The 21,698-nt window shown below is 50.1% G+C and overlaps 1 protein-coding gene across 1 annotated transcript; it reads right to left on the bottom strand.

The window, feature by feature from the left end:
- Positions 1 to 273: 273 nt before the first annotated feature.
- Positions 274 to 11,042, bottom strand: LOC146764038 (uncharacterized). The gene is made up of 2 exons (XM_085565639.1): positions 10,977 to 11,042; positions 274 to 1,674 (listed from the first exon to the last, which is right to left on the bottom strand). Exon 2 carries the CDS (start codon positions 1,553 to 1,555, stop codon positions 764 to 766), a length of 792 nt encoding a protein of 263 aa, XP_085421765.1. The 5' UTR covers positions 1,556 to 1,674; positions 10,977 to 11,042; the 3' UTR covers positions 274 to 763.
- Between the last annotated feature and the right edge of the window lie 10,656 nt (positions 11,043 to 21,698).

The following is a 21,698-nucleotide window of genomic DNA, read 5'->3' as shown; positions in this document are numbered from 1 at the left end:
CCGCTCTCGCTGATTGGCTGACTCTTCTCCACCGCGTTCTCTCATTGGCTGAGGAGAGGCCCGGCAGTGCAGAGAAGGAACGGGAGAGATCCCGCCCCGAGCACCGGCACGGGGACAACAGACCCGGCCTGGGCACAGGGAGGGAATTTATTACCAACCAAACCACGGCAGCACCAGGAGAAGGGAAAGAAATCCCTCCAGCACCTTCCCCCACCCAACGGGGATCACCCACAACAGGGTTATCCACCATGGAGAGACGGGGACATCCGAGTTTAGACCAAAGCCAATTTTATTGCGTGTATCAGGTGTTTATGCAGGGATTGACTTGTATGGTGCTTATAGAGGGCTCTGTTTTTGGTAACAATTTCCCATTGGTTACACATTCTTGGTGACATCCAGTAACCTGGGAACATTTATTTTATCACAAAGTCTCACACCATGTTGCTTGGCCACTTCTTCCCCAGGGAGACTGAAACTGTGTCTGTGTCTCCCACAGTTTCTGCTCAGTCAGGCCTCAGATATCGGGCCCCTTTATCAGCTCCATTGCTTTACTCTCTGTTTTATTCCCCATACGGGGACACCAGGGCTCTGCCCCACGGGGGTCACTGGGGATCATCCAGCCCAGATCCTCCCATGGGGGATGGAGCTGCAGCAGCACACCAAGCTCTTCCCTCACTCTCTTCCCTCACTCAAACCTCTTCCCTCACGTGGGGCACTCACAGGGCTTCCCTCAGTGGTGCCTCCGTTGGTGCTGGATCAAGGCTCAACTCTGTGAGAAGCCCTTCCCACACTTCCCACACTCGTAGGGCCTCTCCCCGGCGTGGATGCGCCGGTGCTTGGTGAGGTGGGAGTTTTGCTTGAAGCCCTTCCCACAGTCGGGGCAGCGGAAGGGCCTCTCCTCGGTGTGAATCCGCTCATGTAGGAGGACACTGGAGCTGGTGTGAAACCTCTTCCCACACTGGGGACACTCATAGGGCCTCTCCCCAGTGTGGATGCGCTGGTGTGTTCTCAGGTGTGAGCTCCGCCCAAAGCTCTTCCCACATTCCAAGCACTCATACGGCCGTTCCCCAGTGTGGATCACCTGGTGGTCGACCAGGTTAGACCTGTGACTGAAGCCCTTCCCACACTTCCCACACTCGTAGGGCCTCTCCCCGGTGTGGATGCGCCGGTGCACGGTGAGGTCGGAGTTGTGCTTGAAGCCCTTCCCGCAGTCGGGGCAGAGGAAGGGTCTCTCCTCTGTGTGAATCCGCTCATGTCTGAAGAGATGGGAGCTGGTCCGAAACCTCTTCCCACACTGCCCACACTCGTAGGGCCTCTCCCCAGTGTGGATCCTCTGGTGCTCGATCAGGTCGGAGCTCCGGCTGAAACCCTTCCCACATTCCAAGCACTTGTGGGGCTTCTCCCTGCCATGAGGCTTCTCCACCAGCTCCGAGCTCTGGCTGGATCTCCGCCCGCCTTCCTGGCTGAGGGGGGCTCTTTCCTCCCCACAGCTCCCTGGGCTGGGTTTGCAGCTCCTCCTCCTGCAGCATCTCCGGGGCTTTTCCTCCTCCTCCATCCAGCCACACCCTGGAAATGACAAATCCTGGTTTGGGGAAAGAACAAGAGGAGAGCACCTTGGAATGCAGGTTCCACCTTGCCCAAGTTCATCTCAGGAAGTCATTGGGAATCTTGTGTCTCTAAGAACCACCAAAACACCAAGATTCAGCCCAAACACACCACAAACTTCAAGACACAGATGAAAAACTCCCCAAACATCACAAGTCAGCAAAACCTCCTCCAAAACATAAAGATTCAGCTGCCACATAAAACCAAAGCACCAACATTTAGCCCAAGCAAGCTCAGAAACACCAAGATTCACCCCCTGAAAATCGTGGATACCCCTCCACAGTCACCTGCTGCATGTGGGGGGAGCAGCGCTCCTGGGGCTGGGGGGAGGCTGCAGACACAGGGAGGGGTGGAACCTTCTGCTGCTTCCTCTTTCTGCTCCTCCTCCTCCTCCTCCTCCTCGTCACTCCTCATTCTCACACGCCTCTTCCTCCTGCTATTCCTCCTTCTCCTGCATAATCCCATCTTCTGCCACCTGAATCGTTTGACCATTTTGTTCCTCAAGCCTGCTTCTCCTTCCCTTCTCCTCCTGCCCCCAGGCCCAGCACCCACTGCCGGCTCCCTCTTCCCCCCAGCCCCACTGCATCCCAGCGCAGGGGCAGGGATGGAGCTGGGGCAGGTCGGGCTGGGGCAGCGCTGGGCTCTCGGCCGCTCCCGCCCGCACTCGGTCCCCACTGCAGCCGCTCCCGCCAGGACAGCGCGGGGGGGCCCGGCCTTGGCGCTGCCCCACTCCCACCTCCCCAAATTCCCCTCGCGGGGCCATGGGGCCGAGGGGGGGGTGCAGGTGGGTCCAGGTGGGGAATGCTGAGATAATTTTAAGAGTGGGTCCCCAAGAAGAAGAATTGGAATTTGTGGTAGACACAGGGGCAGAATTAACCTTTCTGTTAAATATTCCAAAAGGTTATAGTGTAAGCAAAGATACCGTAATAGTAACAGGAGCAAAAGGAGAGTTTCACAGTACCCGTTATTAAAAATGTGGTAATAGAAGGAGAAACTAAATTTTGGATGAGAGATGTTTTCTTGGTCCCAGGGGCAGGTAGCAATTTATTGGGACAAGATTTACAGGTGAAATTAGGAATAGGGGTTGTTCCAGAAGATGGGAAGATGACATCTAGACTTTTAAAACTAGGCCAGGAGGATGGAAGAAGAATTAACAAGGAAGTTTGGGCTGGGGAGGGAAATAGGGGAAGATTAAATATTGACCCCATAAAGATTACAACTGAGGAAAAAAAAATTGTCCCATACGTGTACGGCACTATCCTGTATCTTTAGAAGGACGGGAATGTTTAAAGCCAGTAATAGAAGGACTAACAAAGGATGGGACATTAGAACCTTGTATGTCTCCCCATAATACCCCAATACTCCCAGTAAAGAAGCCTGATGGGAGCTATAGACTGGTACAAGCCTTAAGGGAGGTTAACAAAGGAACTCAGACCCGCTATCCAGTGGTACCAAATCCTTATACTCTTTTCAGTAAAGTTCCTCCCCAGCATCAGTGGTTTAGTGTAGTGGACCTTAAAGATCCCTTTTGGGCTTGCCCATTAGCCCAGGAGAGCAAGTTATCTTTGCTTTTGAATGGAAGGACCCACTAACTGGAGAAAACAGCAATTAAGATGGACAAAACTACCACAGGGGCTTACAGAATCCCCAAACTTATTTGGACAAGCTTTAGAAACAATACTACAAACTTTCCACACTCCCCCTGAAATACAAATTATCCAATATGTGGATAATCTTTTACTTTCTGGGGAAGCTGAAGCTGAAGTTAGAGAGGCTACTATAAAGCTTTTGAATTTTCTTGGGGAAAAAGGATTAAGGGTATCAAAAGGGAAGCTGCAATTTGTAGAATCAGAGGTAAAATATCTTGGACACTTGATTAGGAAGGGTAGTTGGAAGCTCAACCCAGACTGAAACACAGGGATTCTATCCCTTCCCCCTCCCTCTTCAAAGGGGGAAATCAGAAAGATACTCAGATTATTGGGATATTATAGATTGTGGATTGAAGGATATACACAGGCAGTAAAATTTTTGAATAAAAAAAATTGACAGAGGGAGATGATATAAAATGGATCAAAAAGGATAATGAAAAATTAAGAAAAAAGTTAAAACTAGCCCCAATATCAACTTTAAGCTCACCTTCACTAGCAAAACCCTTTCATTTGTATGTAAATGAAAAAAAGGGGTAGCTCATAGGGTTTTGTTTCCAGAGTGGGGAGGAGTAAAGAGACCCGTGGCTTATTTATCAAAGATGTGGGATCCAGTAAATCAAGGCTGGCCAGTGTGTATTCAAGCTATAGCAGCTACTGCAATCCTAGTAGAGGAAAGTCATAAACTGACTTCTAGAGGTAAATTAATTGTGTGCACACCTCATGCAGTACTAAATTTCTTCCAATTTGCATTGTGATTTTTATCTTGAAATACATAACTTACTGTACTCTAGGATTGAAAAACTAGTTTACAGCTGTGGCATAGCAAAACCTGCTATTAATTTGAGTCAATGCAGGCTGTTTAATCAAGTGTTCTCAGTGTGTAAAGTTAAACTAAAGGTAACACCAACTGCTTGGTAGGTCAATGAGAAACAATTTTCCTTCCAACCAGTCCTTTTTCATGTACCCAAATGTGTTTTGCTTTCTTAGTTTTTTTGTTTTGTTTGTTTGCTAGTTTTTCTGGAAGTGCTAACTACTTGCAGTGTATCTAGAACAGCAAATAAAATTGTGCATACAAAACACTTGTAAAAAAATAGGGCTCATTTTTTCCCAGAATGGGAGGTGGCTACATATAGAAAAGGGAAACTACAAATCTAAATGAAGAAAAAGTTTCAGTATCTTCTAATGTAAACAATTTGTTACTTCCAGCATCACAGTGGGTGTGTGACACACACATATGAAAAAGATGGTGAGGGAGATCTCTGTTTACTACAGTTTCCTATTTCTTGAATGAGTTAGAGAGCTATGAAGCAATTGTGATTCCTTGTGTGGATTGCCCAGGCCTGCAGGGAGGGCTGGGCCATGGTTCCCTCTGTGCTGCAGGCAGCCCTGCAGCGTGGCAGCAGTGGCTTGCCTCTGGTGAGTTTGCAGCAGGGTGCTCCAGCACTGCAGTGCTCAGGGGCAGTTTCCTATTTTGACACCAAAGCTTAAATTCAAGAGTGCCTCTTCCCATCCAGTTATTGTTTGTACTGTAAGAACCTCTTCAGAGAGTGTCTCCTGGCAGTCAAAAAGAGAGTATTGCAGAGATAAATTCCTTACTTGCTGTCTCCCCCACTGTATCCACATTTTGTCTATTCCCTCTTCAAATTATAGATTTGTAAAACTCATGCTCTGTGTCCTCAGATGCCCTTCCCAAATCAAACCTTGGCTTCTTTGCAAATTATATTGCACTAACAAGCATTGCCTTAAATTTTTTATTGCAGGCAAGATCACTTCAGAAGTAAGTTTTTGTTTACCTTGTTCCTACAACCCTTTCAAGCTTGTGAATGGAAAATTGTGACAGCAAAATAAGTCTTTAGTTTTAGCACTGTCAGCTGTGGGTAGCTGGTAGCCCTTGGTGGAGGGTGCCGTGAATTAAAGGCCTGCAGAACACACATAACAAAAGTAATTAAATTTGTAAGGAAGTTGAAAAAGGAGGGAGAGGTGATTGGCAGACTCACCTCTCCAGGACGTAGGACTAATGTTAGAAAGTGGACTGATATTGGAATGTGGATGTTGAAATGTGAAGAGAGAAAAAGAAAGCGAAAGAGAGAGAAAGGGAGAAGAGAGAAGAAGAGAGAAGAAGAGAGAAGAAGAGAGAAGAAGAGAGAAGAAGAGAGAAGAAGAGAGAAGAAGAGAGAAGAAGAGAGAAGAAGAGAGAAGAAGAGAGAAGAAGAGAGAAGAAGAGAGAAGAAGAGAGAAGAGAGAAAAAGAGAGAAAAAGAGAAAAAGAGAAAAAGAGAAAAAGAGAAAAAGAGAGGAAAAGAGAGAAAAAGAGAGAAAAAGAGAGAAAAAGAGAGAGAAAGGGAAAGAGAGAGAAAGAGAAAGAGGGAAATACGCCCCAAGTTCCCATACCGCAGCTATTTGTAAGTTCTCCCCCATTCCTGCTAGACAGAGTGACAACAAGGGGAGGGGAGTGAGGAAGTACAGTCAAAGGCAAAGCTGTGAAAAAGAGGGAGAGCTGGACCACCAATAGAGATAAGATCAAAGCAGAGATAGCTGACTCTCACAATGTGCTTTATTTTCTTAAACAAGACTTCTTTTTTTTCCTTCTGATTTTTGTTAAGTAAAGGAGGCTTTTGTTCTGAAGAATGGGTCTGTAAGACTAAAACAGTTGGATGTTGCCTAAAAAGCAAAAAACTAAGAGATGTGATACATCTTGTGTTAAATTTGGGCTAGTCTTTTTTTATTTAACTAATTATAGCTCACAAGAAGAAGAATTGGCCTCTGCAGCAATTAGCACAGCTGGATACAAGAAGAAGAAGCAGCTACAGAAAAAGTTTTTAGTTAAACCCAGAAAGTTTTGAAGAAAACTAATGGTGAAAGTTAATGCAGTATTGTTTTTCTTTTAACACTGTGTTATTAAGAAGTCCTTTCCAGGTACTACTAAAGCAGCAATCCCAACCATGGAAAAGAGGGTGAATTCATGCCAGCAAAATAAAAGAATTTGTGAAGAAACGTGAGGAATGGACTATCACATCTAAACCAGGTGATACCAAATTGACTTTCAACCAGGACTGGGTGGTAATGGTTTGGGAAGAGCCAAATGATCCAAGGCAGGTACAAAGAATAACACCTAACTGAGAAATAAGGCAAAGCTTGCATCACTGGTTCTAAGCCCTGCCTGAATAAGCCCTGAGACGCCTCCGACACCTCCTTGGCAGAGGAACACTGCCACTTCAAACAGGAGGATCGGGAGTGTTTGAGTCAAAGAGTTCTGATAGTCTGGCCTTAGCCTGTGGCTTGTACAGGGAAGAAGGAAATTACCATTAATACTATGCTGTATACTTTATTTGATTCATCCCCATATTGGACATGGCAGCTGGGTTATAAGTGAATGTTTAAATTATGAGAATAATTGGCATTGTAGCTCACAAAATCTATGTTCTCGTGGCAAGAAGTATTGAGTACTGAATCAATCCCCTATACAGAAAGACCTCAAAAATTGAAGTAATAAATTGCTTTTGTAGATGGGGATTATCAATGCCTGTGGACTGAGAGATACCTGAGGAATGGTGGAAAACCACAGTTAAAAGGTGTCAAAAACAATTTGCCTGGAAATGAGTAAAAAAGGAGTGACAAGGGAAACAGAGGGCAAGCCTGGATTGAGCACTGTACTCACCAGCGAGAAGATCACACGTACCTGCTGTGGGCAGCAGCCCCCCAGGCAGGGGAGGTGGGGGTATAAGCCAAGCCAGACCTCTGTCATTCCTGTTTCTGTCTCTCATTTGTTGTCTTTTCCCTTCTGAGACAGCAGCAAGATCGTGTCACAAATGCTACAGAAAGTATCACATGGAAAGAAACCAAAGTTCCTTTTTGTTACACACACCCATGTCAACAGCCACTGTTATAACCCATCCAAATTAAGTACCTTCAGGAAAAAGGGGGAAAATTATCACATTACAAAGAACTTAGGAAAAAGTAGTAATACTTGGGGCATGGAATGTCCAAAAGGAGAGAGATGGATTTGTTTTACATTTGATCTTAGAAATATAGTCCAAGATTCGGTAAAGAGACAGTTAGTAAAAAAAAAGGTAAAACAAGCACAGCAGTCTAGCTCTGTGTTAACCCCAAATTATATCCTGAGTCATATTAAATGACTCCAAGCAGTTATAGAGAAGATAATAAACAAAGCTGCTCAGGCATTGGAATTAATATGGAGTCTGCAAAGCCAAACATCACCTGCAGTGCATTAAAATAGGTTGGCTTTACGCTATTTATTGGCTAAAGAATGGGGTGTACAGATTGTTGAAAATAGATGGCAATGAGGATGTCATCCTGGAAAAAACAAAGGATATCAGAAAAAAATTATGACCCAGGTATCAGTCCAAAAATGGGAAAATAACGTTAAAAACTAGCAGGTGGGGTAATGTATTGAAAATGGGATGGTGGAAGAAATTAGGATTCTTCCTTTTATGTGTTACAAGTGTTTTGATATTTCTTCTTTGTTTAATCCCATGTTTTATTTGATTACCAACAGAGTCCAAAGAATGCAAGAGGACAGGAAATATTCTTTATAAATCATTTGGCTTGAGCAGTAAGAGGTGGGATTGTGAAAAATGCATATTTATGATTGGCTTTTCGCAAATGTTACAATGAATATTATATGTGTAATGCTAGAAAGTTATGCTGTATTAATTCCCTTACGTATTGTGTTAAGTGTAGTTTTAGGTTACAACATAATGTTAAAATAGAGATTATGTATGTGGGGGGAGTTTTCTTTTTAGGAATGAGATGCTCCCTTCGAAGAACACCTAAATCTTCCAAAGGAGAGGAATTTATGGCTTCTTATCAGGAGAAGCTAATTTCTTCAGGCCTTGCTCAGACTTGAAGACGCCAGGAGATTAAAGGGAACAGTTGACATACAACAGAGTTTCTTGTTTAGAATAGGATGTATGCATAACCATGAAGAATGTATGAATATGCAACAAGTGTCTTGGTTTAAGGGTGATTCCTTTGTTCACAAGTCAAGCTTTTCTTGACTTTAGTGTCCGAGAGCATCTGGACATCCGTAATTCTTTGCTCTTTTTGTCTTGTAATTGTCCTAACTCTAATTGTATTATTATTTTTATAACCATTTTATCATTATTAAACTTTTAAAATTTTAAAAACCAAGTGATTAGAGTTTTTCAAAATTTTCAAAACTAGATGAGATTTAAAGGTGACCCTTTAAATCATAAACAATAAATAGATGATTTGAAGGAAAAAAAAAAGCAGCAGATTGTGGGGGGGGGCACAACTGAGGCTGCTGAAGGCTGCTGTGGAAGAGAAGCTGCATTCCAGGCACCCAGGAGGAGCTTCAGAAATGCAAATTAACACCGCTGGGGCAAATTGGGGACAAAGTACCTGGCTCTTCTTGCCTGGGGCAGGAATTGGCTGATTCCCTCTGCCCCTCACCCCAAGCTCTGCCTGCTTGCACAGATGGAATCTGCACAGCTGAAGGCAGAGCCCATGCTGAGGATCTCTGACTCTGCAACAGAAATGGCTGAAGCTGCAAAGGGAAACAGCAAATGGAGAATGTTGGGAAAACTTCACTAAAATAAGGGGGGATCATCCCTCTGCCCACTCCAACATCTGCTGTCACTGTCTGTGCTGTACAGGGTGTATCAGAGCACTGGGGGTTTTGCTAGAACAAATTCAGGGAAATCAGTTGGAATTCAAGTATATGATGAAGGAGTAAGAAAAAAATGGTAAATTGATGCAACTTCAGCTACAGGGAGCACCCAAAAATGGGGAAAAAGATAAAGGGCCAACAGAACAAATCCTACAACACCATGGACCAGCCCCTGGGAACCAAAAAAATTTTGTGAAAAATGCATGTTATCTGGCTCCACGCAGATAGTTACTATATGTATTATGTTACATTGATAAGTTGTGCTGTATTAACATTTTAATAGTATGGTAAATGTATCTTTGAAGATAAAATGAAGCTTTAGTAGTTAAAAGAGAAAATATGCATTGCGGGGGGGGGGGGGGGGGGGTTAAGGAATGAGAACACCTAAATTCGCTCAAGGAACACCTAAATTCTCCAGACAAGAGCAATTTATTGTTTTCTTACTAGAAGAAGCTAATTTCTTCAGGCCTTGCTCAGACTGAAGCACGCCGTGGGGATTAAAAAAACAGCTGACATACAACAACAGACAGAGTTTCTTGTTTTAAATAGAGTGTATGCATAACCATGAAGGATATATGAATATGCAACAGTGTATTTTTTTAGGGGTGATTCCTTTATTCACAAGGTATGGTTGTTGTGGCTTAAGTGCCCAAGAGAGCATCCGGACATCTGTAAGTCTTTGTTTTTATTGTCTTGTAATCATCCTAACTCTAAATTTTAATTAGTCTAATTGTATTCCTACTTTTAGAACCATTTCACTATTATTAAACTTCTAACATTTAAAAACCAAGTGATTGGCATTTCTCACAAATTCTTACCAGGAGACTGAGAACCCATTTATCATTTCAATGGCATCATTACATTACAAGCTGTCCTCCAAAGAAGAACCAACCAGACAGCTCCAGCTCCTGACTTTCCTGCCGACCAAGCCACTGAAATGATGAACACAACATTTCACCAGGGGATGGGATCAGATTATCTGTTAGCAGAAAAAGCAGGAGTTTGTGGAAAACTAAATGACTCAAACTGCTGCTGGTAAAGAGATGACAAGGGAAAAGTGGTGAAAAGGATAACAAAGGAAATAGGAGAGCAGTTTATGTATTGGTCAAACACAGAAAGGATGGGAATGGGACACGGTTTCCTGGCTCCCCAGCACACCAGTGGTTAAAGGAATGCTGCTTCTCCTCTTCTGTGCTGCAGCAACTCTCATCTTTTTACCATGCTCCACACCTTGGCAGTGCAGCTCATCCAGCAGCTGAGCCAGGGCATGCAGGTGGCAGCCAGGCCTCCTGATCCACAAACGGCTACAAAAGGACAGGGAATGAGGGCACCGAGAATAATCCCAAAACCAAAGAGGACCCGGGAAGGACAAAACAGAGTCAAGGAGTGAATCTGCCTGGAGATCGGGGCAGGGAGTTGTAGAGAAGGAAGTAACGGGAGAAACCATCAGTTCCAATAAATGTTACAAATTGACCCAGACAGCTGCTCAAAGTCCCGCTACATTCCCGAAATTCGCCGAGAAGAACAAAGACTTAACAGAGCCATGAATATCGGCTGTTCTACAAAAGGAGGGTGCACATTAACGAGGACAGGCAGCAGGCGCATCGGGAAGTCGGAACCTTCCAAGGAACTCAGCCGGTGGGCAAAGGCAGAGGGAGATGCGGCCGGGAAAATGAGGATAAAAAGGAGGCTGCGGACTACAGCCACGGCAGAGAGCGCACGGCAAATGCCCCACGGCCTCTGCCCCTGCTCGGCAATAAAGTCACTTTGACAGGACTCCTCGCTCTCCGCCGGGCACACGAACCTCCGGCGACGGGAATTTCCCCGCCCGCTCCCGGCCGCGGGGCAGCCCCTCTGTCCTACCCACAGCAGCCGGGCCGAGCCAGCGCTGCTCCGGCAGCGGCTCCTGCCCGGCCCCGGCGGGAAGGAGACCGCGGGCAGCCGCTCCCGCAGCGCCCTCGGCCCGGGGCCGGCACGGGCCGGACACGGCACCGGCGAGCCGCCGGAGCCCCCTGCCGCCCCCTCCGCCCGCAGCCGGCCCCGAGCCCCCGCAGAGCCCAGCGCGGCTCCCACCTGCGCCGGGGCCGCCTCCGAGCTCCGCCGCCGCCGCCTCACCGCGCTCCGGCCGCTGCCGCCGCTGCCGGGCCCGCACAGCCGCTCGGCCAATGGCGGCGCTGCGCGGCCACGGCCGCCCTCAGCCCGCCGCCGGGGCCGCGCCGCGCCCCGCTCCCACCAATCAGCGCGCCGCAACCGCGACTGACGGCACCAGCGGCCAATGGCAGCGAGCTCGGGGCGGGCTCTGCGCACGGCCCCGCCTCGCCCCGCGCTCTCGGCGCCCCCGGGCTGCGTGAGGGGAAAGCCGGAGATGAGGAACAGCCCCGGCACGGGCCCGGGCCGAGCCGGGATTGAGCTGCCCACACAAACAAACTTCTCCGCGCCTCCCGCCACGGCTTTCCCGGCCCTGCGCCTCCCGTGCCTCCGCCTCTGCGGGAAGCCCAGGAGCCTCGCTTCTCCTGCCCCTCGTTAGCGCATCAGTGCTTCGCTTTGATTTCCCCCGAAAAGGGAAACCTGCCCCAAGCCCTGTGGGTGGGTGGGGCAGGGGAGAGATTTCTGGCAGAAAACTCCAAAGACTCGGAGCAGGAGAAGAAGTCAGTGCAGAGCCTTAAATGCAGCTTTCCCCACGCCTCCCTGCTCCCAGCTGCACCTCCTCCCCCGGCAGGGCAGGAGACAGGGAATGGGGCCATGCTCAGCTCATCCCCCGGGGCTTCTCCCTCTGCTCAGGGACAGGAGTCGTTCCCTGCTGCACCCTGCGCTCTCTCCCGGCCGAGACTTCTCCAGGAACTTCTCGGAGCGGAGTCCATCCCCTGGGCACAGCCCCCTCCGAGTGCTGCAGCGTGGGTCACTGTGCCACGGGCTCAGTCCTGCCAGGACAGGCTGCTCCAGCGGGGCCCCTCTGCCCGCGGGCTCACAGCCTCCTCTCAGGCATCGCCGAGCTCCAGCCCGGCTCCTCCAGGGGCTGCAGGGGATCTCTGCATCCCTATGGACCTGCAGGGGATCTCTGCATCCCCATGGACCTGCAGGGGGATCTCTGCATCCCCATGGACCTGCAGGGGGATCTCTGCATCCTCATGGACCTGCAGGGGGATCTCTGCATCCCCATGGATCTGCAGGGGATCTCTGCATCCCCATGGATCTGCAGGGGGATCTCTGCATCCCCATGGACCTGCAGGGGATCTCCGCAGCTCCATTGTAATATATGTTATGGAATAATTTGTGCTTGTGTAAAATATACATCAAGTCAGTTGTGCTTGTAGAAAAAGATTCTTAAAGTTTTATATGACCAGTGGCTGCAGCCGGGGCTGGAGAAACCACAGATGGCAGAGAAAGAAAGACCTAATTTAGAAATGAAAAAAGGTAGCTCGGTGCAGAGATGGGCTCTTTCCGGGGACAATCCAGGAGACACCCAACGTTTAACCCCTGGTCTGCTGGGGAGCCAGGAAACCGAGCACACGGGCACCCCGCCCTTGCAGCTGCTGAGGAGGCTGCTGGGCTGTGCTTCAGCAGAGGAGATGGAATGTGGCTTACCACTCTGCCCTTCTCTAAAAATGGAGAATGGGTCAGGAGGTTTGGGCTCTGAGCACACAGCAGCCTGGCCCAGGCACAGGCCGTGGTGGGACAGGGGCACAGGAGCCTTCTGTGACTGATCGTGGCTCTCTGGTTTCTCTCTGCAGGCTGCCAGCTCCTCATGCCATGGAAACGGCCCCACTCGGCCTGCCAGTCTGGGAGGGCTGGAGGGCTGTGGGTACTCATTTGCTGTCAAAAATAAATTGTGTTTTTTTGTCATTGTCATTGTCATCATCAGAACATTTCTTTCATCCTTTTCCAAGTTTTTGGCCCCTCCGGGGTAATATTTTTGTGTCCTTCCTCAGACAGTTGATGGCATTTGGCAGGGGGGGTTTAGCAATGTGAAAAGTTCAACAACAGCTCCAGTTGCCAACTGCAGCAGCCCCTTCAGGAGCCCTGAGCTACCAGCGAGGTCCACGTGTGCCTTGCAAAAGGGAGTGGTTTGCAGCGATGGGGTTGGTGCCCTGCTGCAAAAGCTGGGAGCAGATCAGAAGTGGCAAAATGCCATTTTGGCTCAACCCCCACCCAGGTTCTTTATCTTTTCCCTCTGCTCGGTGATAGGCAGACAGGGCTGGATCCAGCGAGGTTCAAGTTCTGGGTTCTCCCTGGCATCAAAGGGATCAACTAAACTCTTGTATGCAGTGACTGCAGTAGGGCTACTGAAGGAGAAAAGGGAATGTCATGAGATGGGGAATCCTTCTTGTCTCCTTTGTCTCCCCAGGAGCCCCTTGGAAAGGGAAATACCCACTGGGTTTATCTGACTCCCCAGCCAGCCCTTCCCTCGCTCCCGGGTCTCATTTGCTCCGCAGGATTCACCAGCTCGCTCAGCTCAGAGGAGCTCTCAGAGGAGAAAACGCTGCCTGGCGTGGGGCTGCCTGATCCCTGTCTCACCTTGATTCCATTTGCCCCCTCCCTGCCCCATCCAAGAGACCGAAGGATCCCCCACAGCCCCACGGTCCTGCAGCAGATCCCGGCACGTTCCCTGCTCCGCTCCTTGGTGCCCTGGGAGGCTCCAGAGCCCTCCCTGTGTGCGGGACAGCGGCTGCAGCACCGCTGCGCCCGCGGGCGAGCAGCGCCCAGGAGCAGCTGCGCCAGCTCCGAGCCTGAAGGGAATCCTCAGCGCACACAAATGACAGCTGGCACTTCAGGGGCTGGCAGGAGAAGCTCAACCCATCTGCTCGCTGCCCTTCCCAGCCATGGCCACGCTGATGCAATTGGAAGAGTCGCCCCTGCCCAGGAAGCTCTCAGGTCGAAGAGAGGAGCAAAAGCCACGGGTTTCTGAGGTGTTAGCTGCCACTGCCTCTGGTTTTCCTTCCAATTCCTAAGGGGTTTTGACTGGTTTTACCATTTCAACACTTTCTGTGTAGAATGCTTATTTTATGATTGGCTTTTCACAAATGTTACAATGAATATTATATGTGTAATGTTAGACAGTTATGCTGTATTAATTCTCTTAAGCAGTGTGTTAAATAGAGTTTTAGGTAACAACATAATATTAAAATAGAAACTCTGCGATGTAGGATGTTTTTACTTGCTCAAGCAAGAGATGAGATAATCAATAAACTCTTCACACAGGGATGGCGGTGACTTGGGGCACATAAAGAGTTACAACCTCCTTATCAGAAAAGACAAACATTCTTCCATCTTGTCTCCATCTTTATGGAAGCACCAGGATTAAGGGAAAGAAGTTGACAAAATCCAGAAAAGTTCCTAATTTGCAAGGAATTTCTGCATCATGTATGAGATACATGAATATGCAATAGGCTATTGCTTTTAAGGTTATTCCTTTGTTCACAAGGCATGCTTGTCCTGGCTTAAGTGTCAGAGAGCATCTGGACGTCTATAATTTTTTGCTTTTTATTGTCTTGTAATTGTCCTAACTCTAAATTTGATTAGTCTAATTGTGTTACTATTTTTATAACCATTTTATTATTATTAAACGTTTAAAATTTTAAAAACCAAGTGATTGGCGTTTTTCACAACGTTCCAGGCTCCCGGGGCCCCCCTTATCGGTATGTCCGACCCCGCAGGCTGCAGAGGGTCCCCCCGCTCCGGTGCCGCCCTTCTCCGCTCCCCAGCCCCGCCCCGCCGGTACCGGGCGATCCCCGGTGGCTCCGGGCTGACGATGCAGCGCCTGCCCCGGGCAGCCCAACCCCACCACGGGAGGGTCCCACGCATCCCCGGCCCAGCGCCGGGGCTCTGCCGGCAGCCAGCACCGGGACCCCAAAATTCTGCTGTCCCGGGGCCACCGAGCGGGCACCCGGCCCTTGGCCCTGTTAGAGATACATATTATAATATTGGCTTTTTGTAAACATTCCATTGGATTTTATATGTGTGGTGTTACAATAACTTTGTTATATAGTTTTTATTTCTGTTGTTCATTGATTAAGCTCAGACATACTAGTGCCATAGCTGATAGAAGCATGCTTGTGTTAAAATTCCTGCTTGGATGGGATAACATCCAGTGAGCACAGGATGAGGACACCTGTACAGATCTGCCAACCATCAGCACTCACCGTCTGAAGGCAGTGTGGGCCGGGGCCAAAACTGAAGATGATGATAAAAAAGGACCAAAACCACAACCAAGGAATACACATGCCCTAAAAAGGTGAAACCGAGGAGGAGCCATGCTAAACAGTTCTTGGAATATGTAAACTAGCTTGGGAAAAAGTTTACTATGCATAAGGGACTATGAATATGCAACCGGCTGGTGTAAGGGAAAAGGTATTCAAGGGGTATCTCCGGAGATAACCGTGTGCTCTTGGCTCAGTGCCGAGATGCACCCGGCCGTAAGAACCTTTGCTCTATGGCCCTTGTCTCCTCTTGTCCTGTATTAAACTTTTTAAATGTTCCCAGGGCAGTGAAGGTGTTTTTCCCAGCCCCGAGCAGAGAGCTCTGCCCGGCGGCTCCCGGGAAAGGCGGCGGCGCTCGGCAGCGGCCCCGGCCCGCCCGGCCCGCGGGAATTCCCCGCAGCGGGACAAAATCCTGCCCCGAAGGAGCGCTCGGAACGCCGCCTGCGGCTCCTCCGTGCCCCGCAGGTGCCGCAGCTGCCCCGCTGCGGCAGGCGCGGCTCTGGAGCAGGGAGGCTCTGCGGGACCCCCGGGCTGTGCCCCCTCCCGGGCCGTGCCCCGGGGCTGATGCTCGGCCCGGGCTCTCTCGCTGTCCCGGCTCCCGCAGGCTCCCGGCGGGAGCGGCACCGCCCGCCCGGCGCCGCAGGGCCGAGCCCTGCCCAGCAAAGGCTCCGTGTCCACGGCCGGGCCCTGCCGGGGCTGCGGCCGCTGCCCGGCCCGGCACAACCCGCAGCGCCCGGCGCGGCTCCCTCCAGCCGGGCACTGCGGCTCCAACCAGGCGGAATATTCAGCGCACGGAATCTCTGTCAGCGCTGCTCACATTGCAAAACCAGCTGCTGCTGAGGCAATCCCAGCTCCCACTGAAGCCTCCCACCCAAAATGCTGCCTTCAGTTCGGACACACCGGTAAGAAACCCAAGAGCAAACTGAAAGCTGATTAGAGAATCTTGCACAATCACATCCAAGAACATTTTGTTATAAAATCACAAATATTAACAGAAGCTGAGAAAGTCAACAATGTTAGAAAACAAGCTTCCAACAATGGGACTCAAAGAGCTAAGGGCATGCGTTTGAATGGAATGAGCCCCTCTCTTTCTGACATGTGAGCAATGCCATGGAATTTTCCAAACCAGAGAAATAGGGTGGCCTGGCAGCAGCAGCTTCACACACAGACACAGCAATGACACAGAACAGGGCAGGGCAAGAGGCTGACAAAACTCTAACTGCTACTTGCAATGAAGTACCTTTGTTTCCAGTTCTAATCTAGCCACTATTAATATAGAGTCCAAAAGACTAAAAATACTAGTAATAATAACAACTGTACCATTAATAGCAAAAATAGAGGTAATAGAAATAATAAGAATTAATAGTGGTAATAAAAACTCTACCATACTTATACCAGGTTTGCATGGCCAGGTTTTGGTAAGGGAGGAGCTCTAGGAGCAGCTTCTGTGAGAGCAGCTGCTCCTCCATGTCCCACAGAGTCAATTCCAGCTTGCTCCAGGACAGACTGGCTGCTGGCCAAGGCTGGCCCAGTTAGAAATGGTGGTAACACCTTTGGAATAAGAGATTTAAGGAAATGGGTGATGCTGGAGTTGTGACTGTGAGCAGGGAGGAGCAGGGTGAGGACCTGTGAGGGGAACAGCTCTGCACACCCCCAGGGCAGGGCAGGGCAGGAGGGGCAGGAGCTGCTCCAGCTGCTGGAGCTGATTGCCCTGAGATTCCCTGGTCAGTCCCTGGGGAGGCAGCTGGGCCCTGCAGCCCGTGGAGGGCATGGAGGGCAGAGATGCACCTGCAGCGCCTGGAGGAGCCCGTGCTGGAGCAGGGGGATGCCTGAGCGGAGGCTGCGACCCCATGAGAAACCTGTGCTGGAGCAGGGACCTGGCAGGGACCTGCAAACCCCTGGAGAGGAGCCCACGCTGGAGCAGGGCCCTGCCAGGACTTGTGAGCCCATGGAGGAGCAAGCCACGCTGCAGCAGCTTGTGGAGAACTGCTGTCCGTGGGATGAACTCACCGTGGAGAAATTCATGGAGAAGTGTCTCCAGAAGGGACCCCTGGCACAGCAGGGGAACGACTCCTCCCCCCGAGCAGCAGGAGAAACAATAGGGGATGAACTGACCAGAGCCCCCATTCCCTGTCTCCCTGCACCCACTGGGGGGGGAGGTAGAGCTGGGAAGGAGGGAGGAAAGGGCAGAAGGTGTTTTTAAAGCTTTGTTTTACTTCTCACTATCCTGCCCTGATCCAGATAGCAAAAATTCCATTAATATCTCCAATTTTGGAAATGTTTTGCCCATAATGGTATTTGCTGAGTGATCTGTCCCAGTCCATAGCTCAACCCATAAAGCCTTCATTCTGTTTTCTCTCTGCTGTCCATCTCTGGAGGGGAGTGAGAGAGCAGCTTTGGTGGGTGCCTGACATCCAGCCAGGGTGAACAGCCAACACTTCCTTTCCTTCATTCATTCTTTCTTTCCAGAGGTCACTGTGAAGGGGTTGAGTGGGGCTTTGAAGGAGGGAGTGAAGGTGGTGAGGAGTGGTGGGGACAGGAGCCACAGGGACGAGGGACAGGCATCAGAGGGGCTTGGGCAGCTGGCAGGGGGCACGGCCTGTCCCCTGGCCCAGCGGCAGGGGACAGGGGGCACGGCCTGTCCCCCTGGCCCAGCAGCAGGGGACAGGGGGCACGGCCTGTCCCCCTGGCCCAGCAGCAGCCCCGTGCCCTGCCCAAGGCGCTCCCAGCAGGGGCTGGGCCCCAGAGGCAGGGGGAGACCCCAGTCCCAGGGCAGCGTTTCTGACCCGTCCCCTGCCCAGCCCAGCCTGCCCCGTGTGAGCAGTGACCGCTGGCACGGGCTGCCCTGGACACTGTGACCTGCTGGGGACACTGAGAGCTGCCCCGCTGTGACACTGCCCTTGGGATTGCACAGGCACCAAACAAACCCCAGCCAGCACCGCCCCTTGTCATGTCCCAGGCACTGGAGAGCATCAGAGCCAGCCCCACTCCTGGTGATGTCCCAGGCACCAGGGCACATCCCAGCCCCACTCCTGGTGATGTCCCAGGCACCAGAGCACATCCCAGCCCCACTCCTGGTGATGTCCAGGCACCAGGGCACATCCCAGCCCCGCTCCTGGTGATGTCCCAGGCACCAGGACACATCCCAGCCCTGCTTCTGGTGATGTCCCAGGCACCAGGGCACATCCCAGCCCCGCTCCTGGTGATGTCCCAGGCACCAGGGCACATCCCAGCCCCAATCCTGCTGATAAACAGATTTCAGGGGCAGAAAAACAGTTGCAGACTTCCCATACTTTAGGGATCCATTAAGCACAGGAAAACGGCAAGGATTCATTTGTCACATATGCATGGGAAAGGCAGAAAGGTCAGAACAAGGAAGACTTATTTTACTTCCTCATTTTGGAGACCCCTCCCCAAAATGGACCCCCAACTCATTTCAGGGAACAGAACTACACATGCTTAATTGCCTTTTTGCCAATTAGCACATGAAGCGGAGCAGAGGAAGTGACAGGGATATGAATATGCATTCATATTTGTGTATTCAAGACTTCTGCAAATAAAAAAGCTTTGTAATACCTGTGATTTTTGCAGTGTGCATTAGGGAATTATCCCATGTACTGCCTGGCTGTCTCAATAAACATACACTTTCTAACTTTAAACTCTTAGAGAGTTTTTGTCCATCTCAGTTGGATATCGATATTAAATTGATACTCATATTTCAGTAAATCATTGTCTTAAAGATGTCCTAGTATGTGTATTAACATGTCTTTTCTTAATATTCTAGTAATTATTCTTGCATTGTTTCAAGATAAACTGGTATGATTCAAAGAATATCCACTGAGGTACACATAGAACATCGATTTATCATAAGCAAATTGCAGTTGCAAAGTTTTTTCACTGAAATTCTGCCACTTGTCATCATTTTAAAAGTCAGCTATTAAAGTCAACAACAAAATTTCTAACTTCTAACAAAGGGAAAAAAGTATATGGTTTGCACTAGAAAAAATAGAAATACAGAAAATGTCTCCTAACCAAGTTCCTTGCCCTGATCAAAACATCTCCCAATCAAGTTCTTCGCTGTGAACCTGGCTGGTAAAGAAAAATATTATCAGTAAACGTGAATGAAATTTTGCATAAGTTAATAGTATTCAAAATCCATGTTCTAATCCTATTATTATTTCTTAGACAAAGAAAAAAGGGGAAAGGGGTTGGATTGAGGGTACACCTTCCTCCCCTCTGAGTCTGTTCTCATGTTTTACAATAAATCCTACAACAGTACAATACAGCTGCCTAAAATATGGACACTGGAAACCACAGACAGCATTACAAATGATCACCTGCCTCATGGACAGTTCATATAAGGACTTGATTTGTTTACAAATTATTTCTCAAGTTTGCAAACAGTTTTTCTGCTTACAGATTGTTTTCTGGAAGTTTGGTTTTTCCCCAAGGGATCAAGTGCTTAAAGGTTGTTTTTTAAAATTGGGTTTTTCTCTAAGGGTTAAATGGGCTCAGGGTTAAATAGCTTTCTGCTTTTAGAGATAAGTTCAATTTGTAACCAAGAAGCATTATGCCTGTGGCCTGAGTTCTCCCCTAACAGTTCCTGGAGGGGAATGCTGCAGCTCCAGTGTAAATTAGATGCACGCTGTCCTCTGTCCCCATGTTGGCAAAGGGCCCTTGCAGATGGGTGACAGAGAACAATACACAGAATTTTATAAAGAAAAGAAGGGTGAGGTGTTACCATGATTGACAGGGGTCTTGACCAATCAAATATCTCCCAAAACTGCAGGCACCTTACGGGCCAGAACCTGAAGGGGCGTGGAGCTCAAACCGATGAGAGCTTCCAGGCCTGGTCTTTCAAATGCCCTGTGTAAGGGGGGGCTTGGGAAATAAAATCTCTCTGTTGCCCCATGAACTCGAGAGGAGCAGTCTTTGTCTCCTGTGCCCTCGCTGCCCCACGAGACCAAAGAGATGTTCACCAGGGCCCTCCCTGTTTGTGGCCATCCATTGCCCAGCTGAGCAGGCAGCCAGTTGTGTTTGCAGTGAGCTGCCACAGGAAGACACACAGCAGCTGCAGATTTGAACAGCAGGGCTTGGGCCAATTCTTTTTCTTTCAGAGTGCAAGAAAGACGCAAAAGCACAAGGAAACATGGCAGTGTTTCAGTGGAGTCTCTTTGTCCTGTGAAGTTCAGTAGCTGTTGGTGTTTCTGTGCTGCTGCTAATCCCTTCCATGAAAAAATCATTCTGGGAAGGAGCAACAACATCTGACACGCACCAAGTGTTGCCACCAATTGCTCCAGGTGCTGCTACCAATAGCCCCTGTAGGACGGAGCACAGCCCCCAGTGCACACCAGCTTTGGCTGCCCTCGGGCAGAGAAGCCCTTTTGGGGCACAGGTTTCTGGGCAGGAGACGGGCACCGGTGCTGCCAGGGCTCGGGGGAACTCTGCTTGGGCAGGGACTGTGCCTCACCTGCTGCTGTCAGCGCTGCCCGGGCCCCAGGGCTCAGAGCAGCATTCCTGCCCTGGCCCACACGTTCCTGGTCTGTGTTCCACGGCCGTGCTCAGGATGGCCACCATGTGGGACGTGTCCCGAGGAGGCCGTGCCAGCTTCTGTGGAGGCCCCGTGCCCTTCCCGCCACGGCTGCGTCGGCAGCTGCGGGGGCTCCTGCTGCTCTGAGCCCGCAGAGCAGGGCAGCGTTTGCTGATGGGCTGAGCCCTTCCTAAAGATCCTATTGGGCTGTCTGACACACCTGGGGCAAGGCATTCCTTCCACCCTGGGCCACTCTGGGGGGCTGGGGCTGGCCCCAGGGCAGGTGGCAGTGAGTGCAAGGGCCCTTGGTGACACGGTGCAGCATGGTCACCGTGGAATGGAACGGGACTGGGGATCCAAGGGCCCTTGGTGACACGGTGCAGCATGGTCACCGTGGAATGGAACGGGACAGGGATTCCAAGGGCCCTTGGTGACACGCTCTGGCAGAGGTGTTGGCAGTTACAAGTTACAGTTACACTCCACAGTGCTCGGTGCACACGACGAGAGAGGACGCGAGAGAGCGGTGCTGTGAGAAGCCCTCACACAGCCACTCGTTCCTTGCTGACCCGGAGCTTTCCCGAGGTATTACTCCTGCAGGTGAGCTCATGGCCAGACCAGAGCACTTGGTGACCCCTGGCCTTCCCGAGGCATCTCTTCTGCAGCTGCCCTCGAGGGCAGACTGTGGCATTTGCTTTGCACCATCCTTGACAGGAGTCTCCTGTCCTTGTGGCTGGAGCCCCAAGAGCAGAGTGCAGGACTTGCTGTCCTGTAGCCTTGCCAAGACTTCACTCTTGCAGGTGCCCTCAAGGCACGACTGCAGCACTTGCTGACTCGGACCTTTTCCTTTTCACCTTCTGCAAGCAGCCATGAATCCAGGCAGTGACGTCGAGCTCAGACCTGCGAGCGTGCCCAAGCTGGCCTGGGGGAAGGAGGAGAAAGAAGGCCCTGGAGCTGCCCCAGCACAGCAGCCTGAAGAGGTGGAGCAGTTCCAGCCACGGCAGAAGGGTGAGTGGCAGAGCTGGGCCACAGGGCTGGTGCCTGCAGCCAGCTTGGCCCCATGCCATGCCA

The sequence above is a fragment of the Lonchura striata genome, chromosome 36 (assembly GCF_050655825.1).
Source record: "Lonchura striata isolate lonStrDom1 chromosome 36, ASM5065582v1, whole genome shotgun sequence".
NCBI classification, from domain to species: domain Eukaryota; kingdom Metazoa; phylum Chordata; class Aves; order Passeriformes; family Estrildidae; genus Lonchura; species Lonchura striata.
The sequence above is the reverse complement of the archived record's forward strand: the minus strand, read 5'-3'. Positions and strand labels throughout refer to the sequence as shown.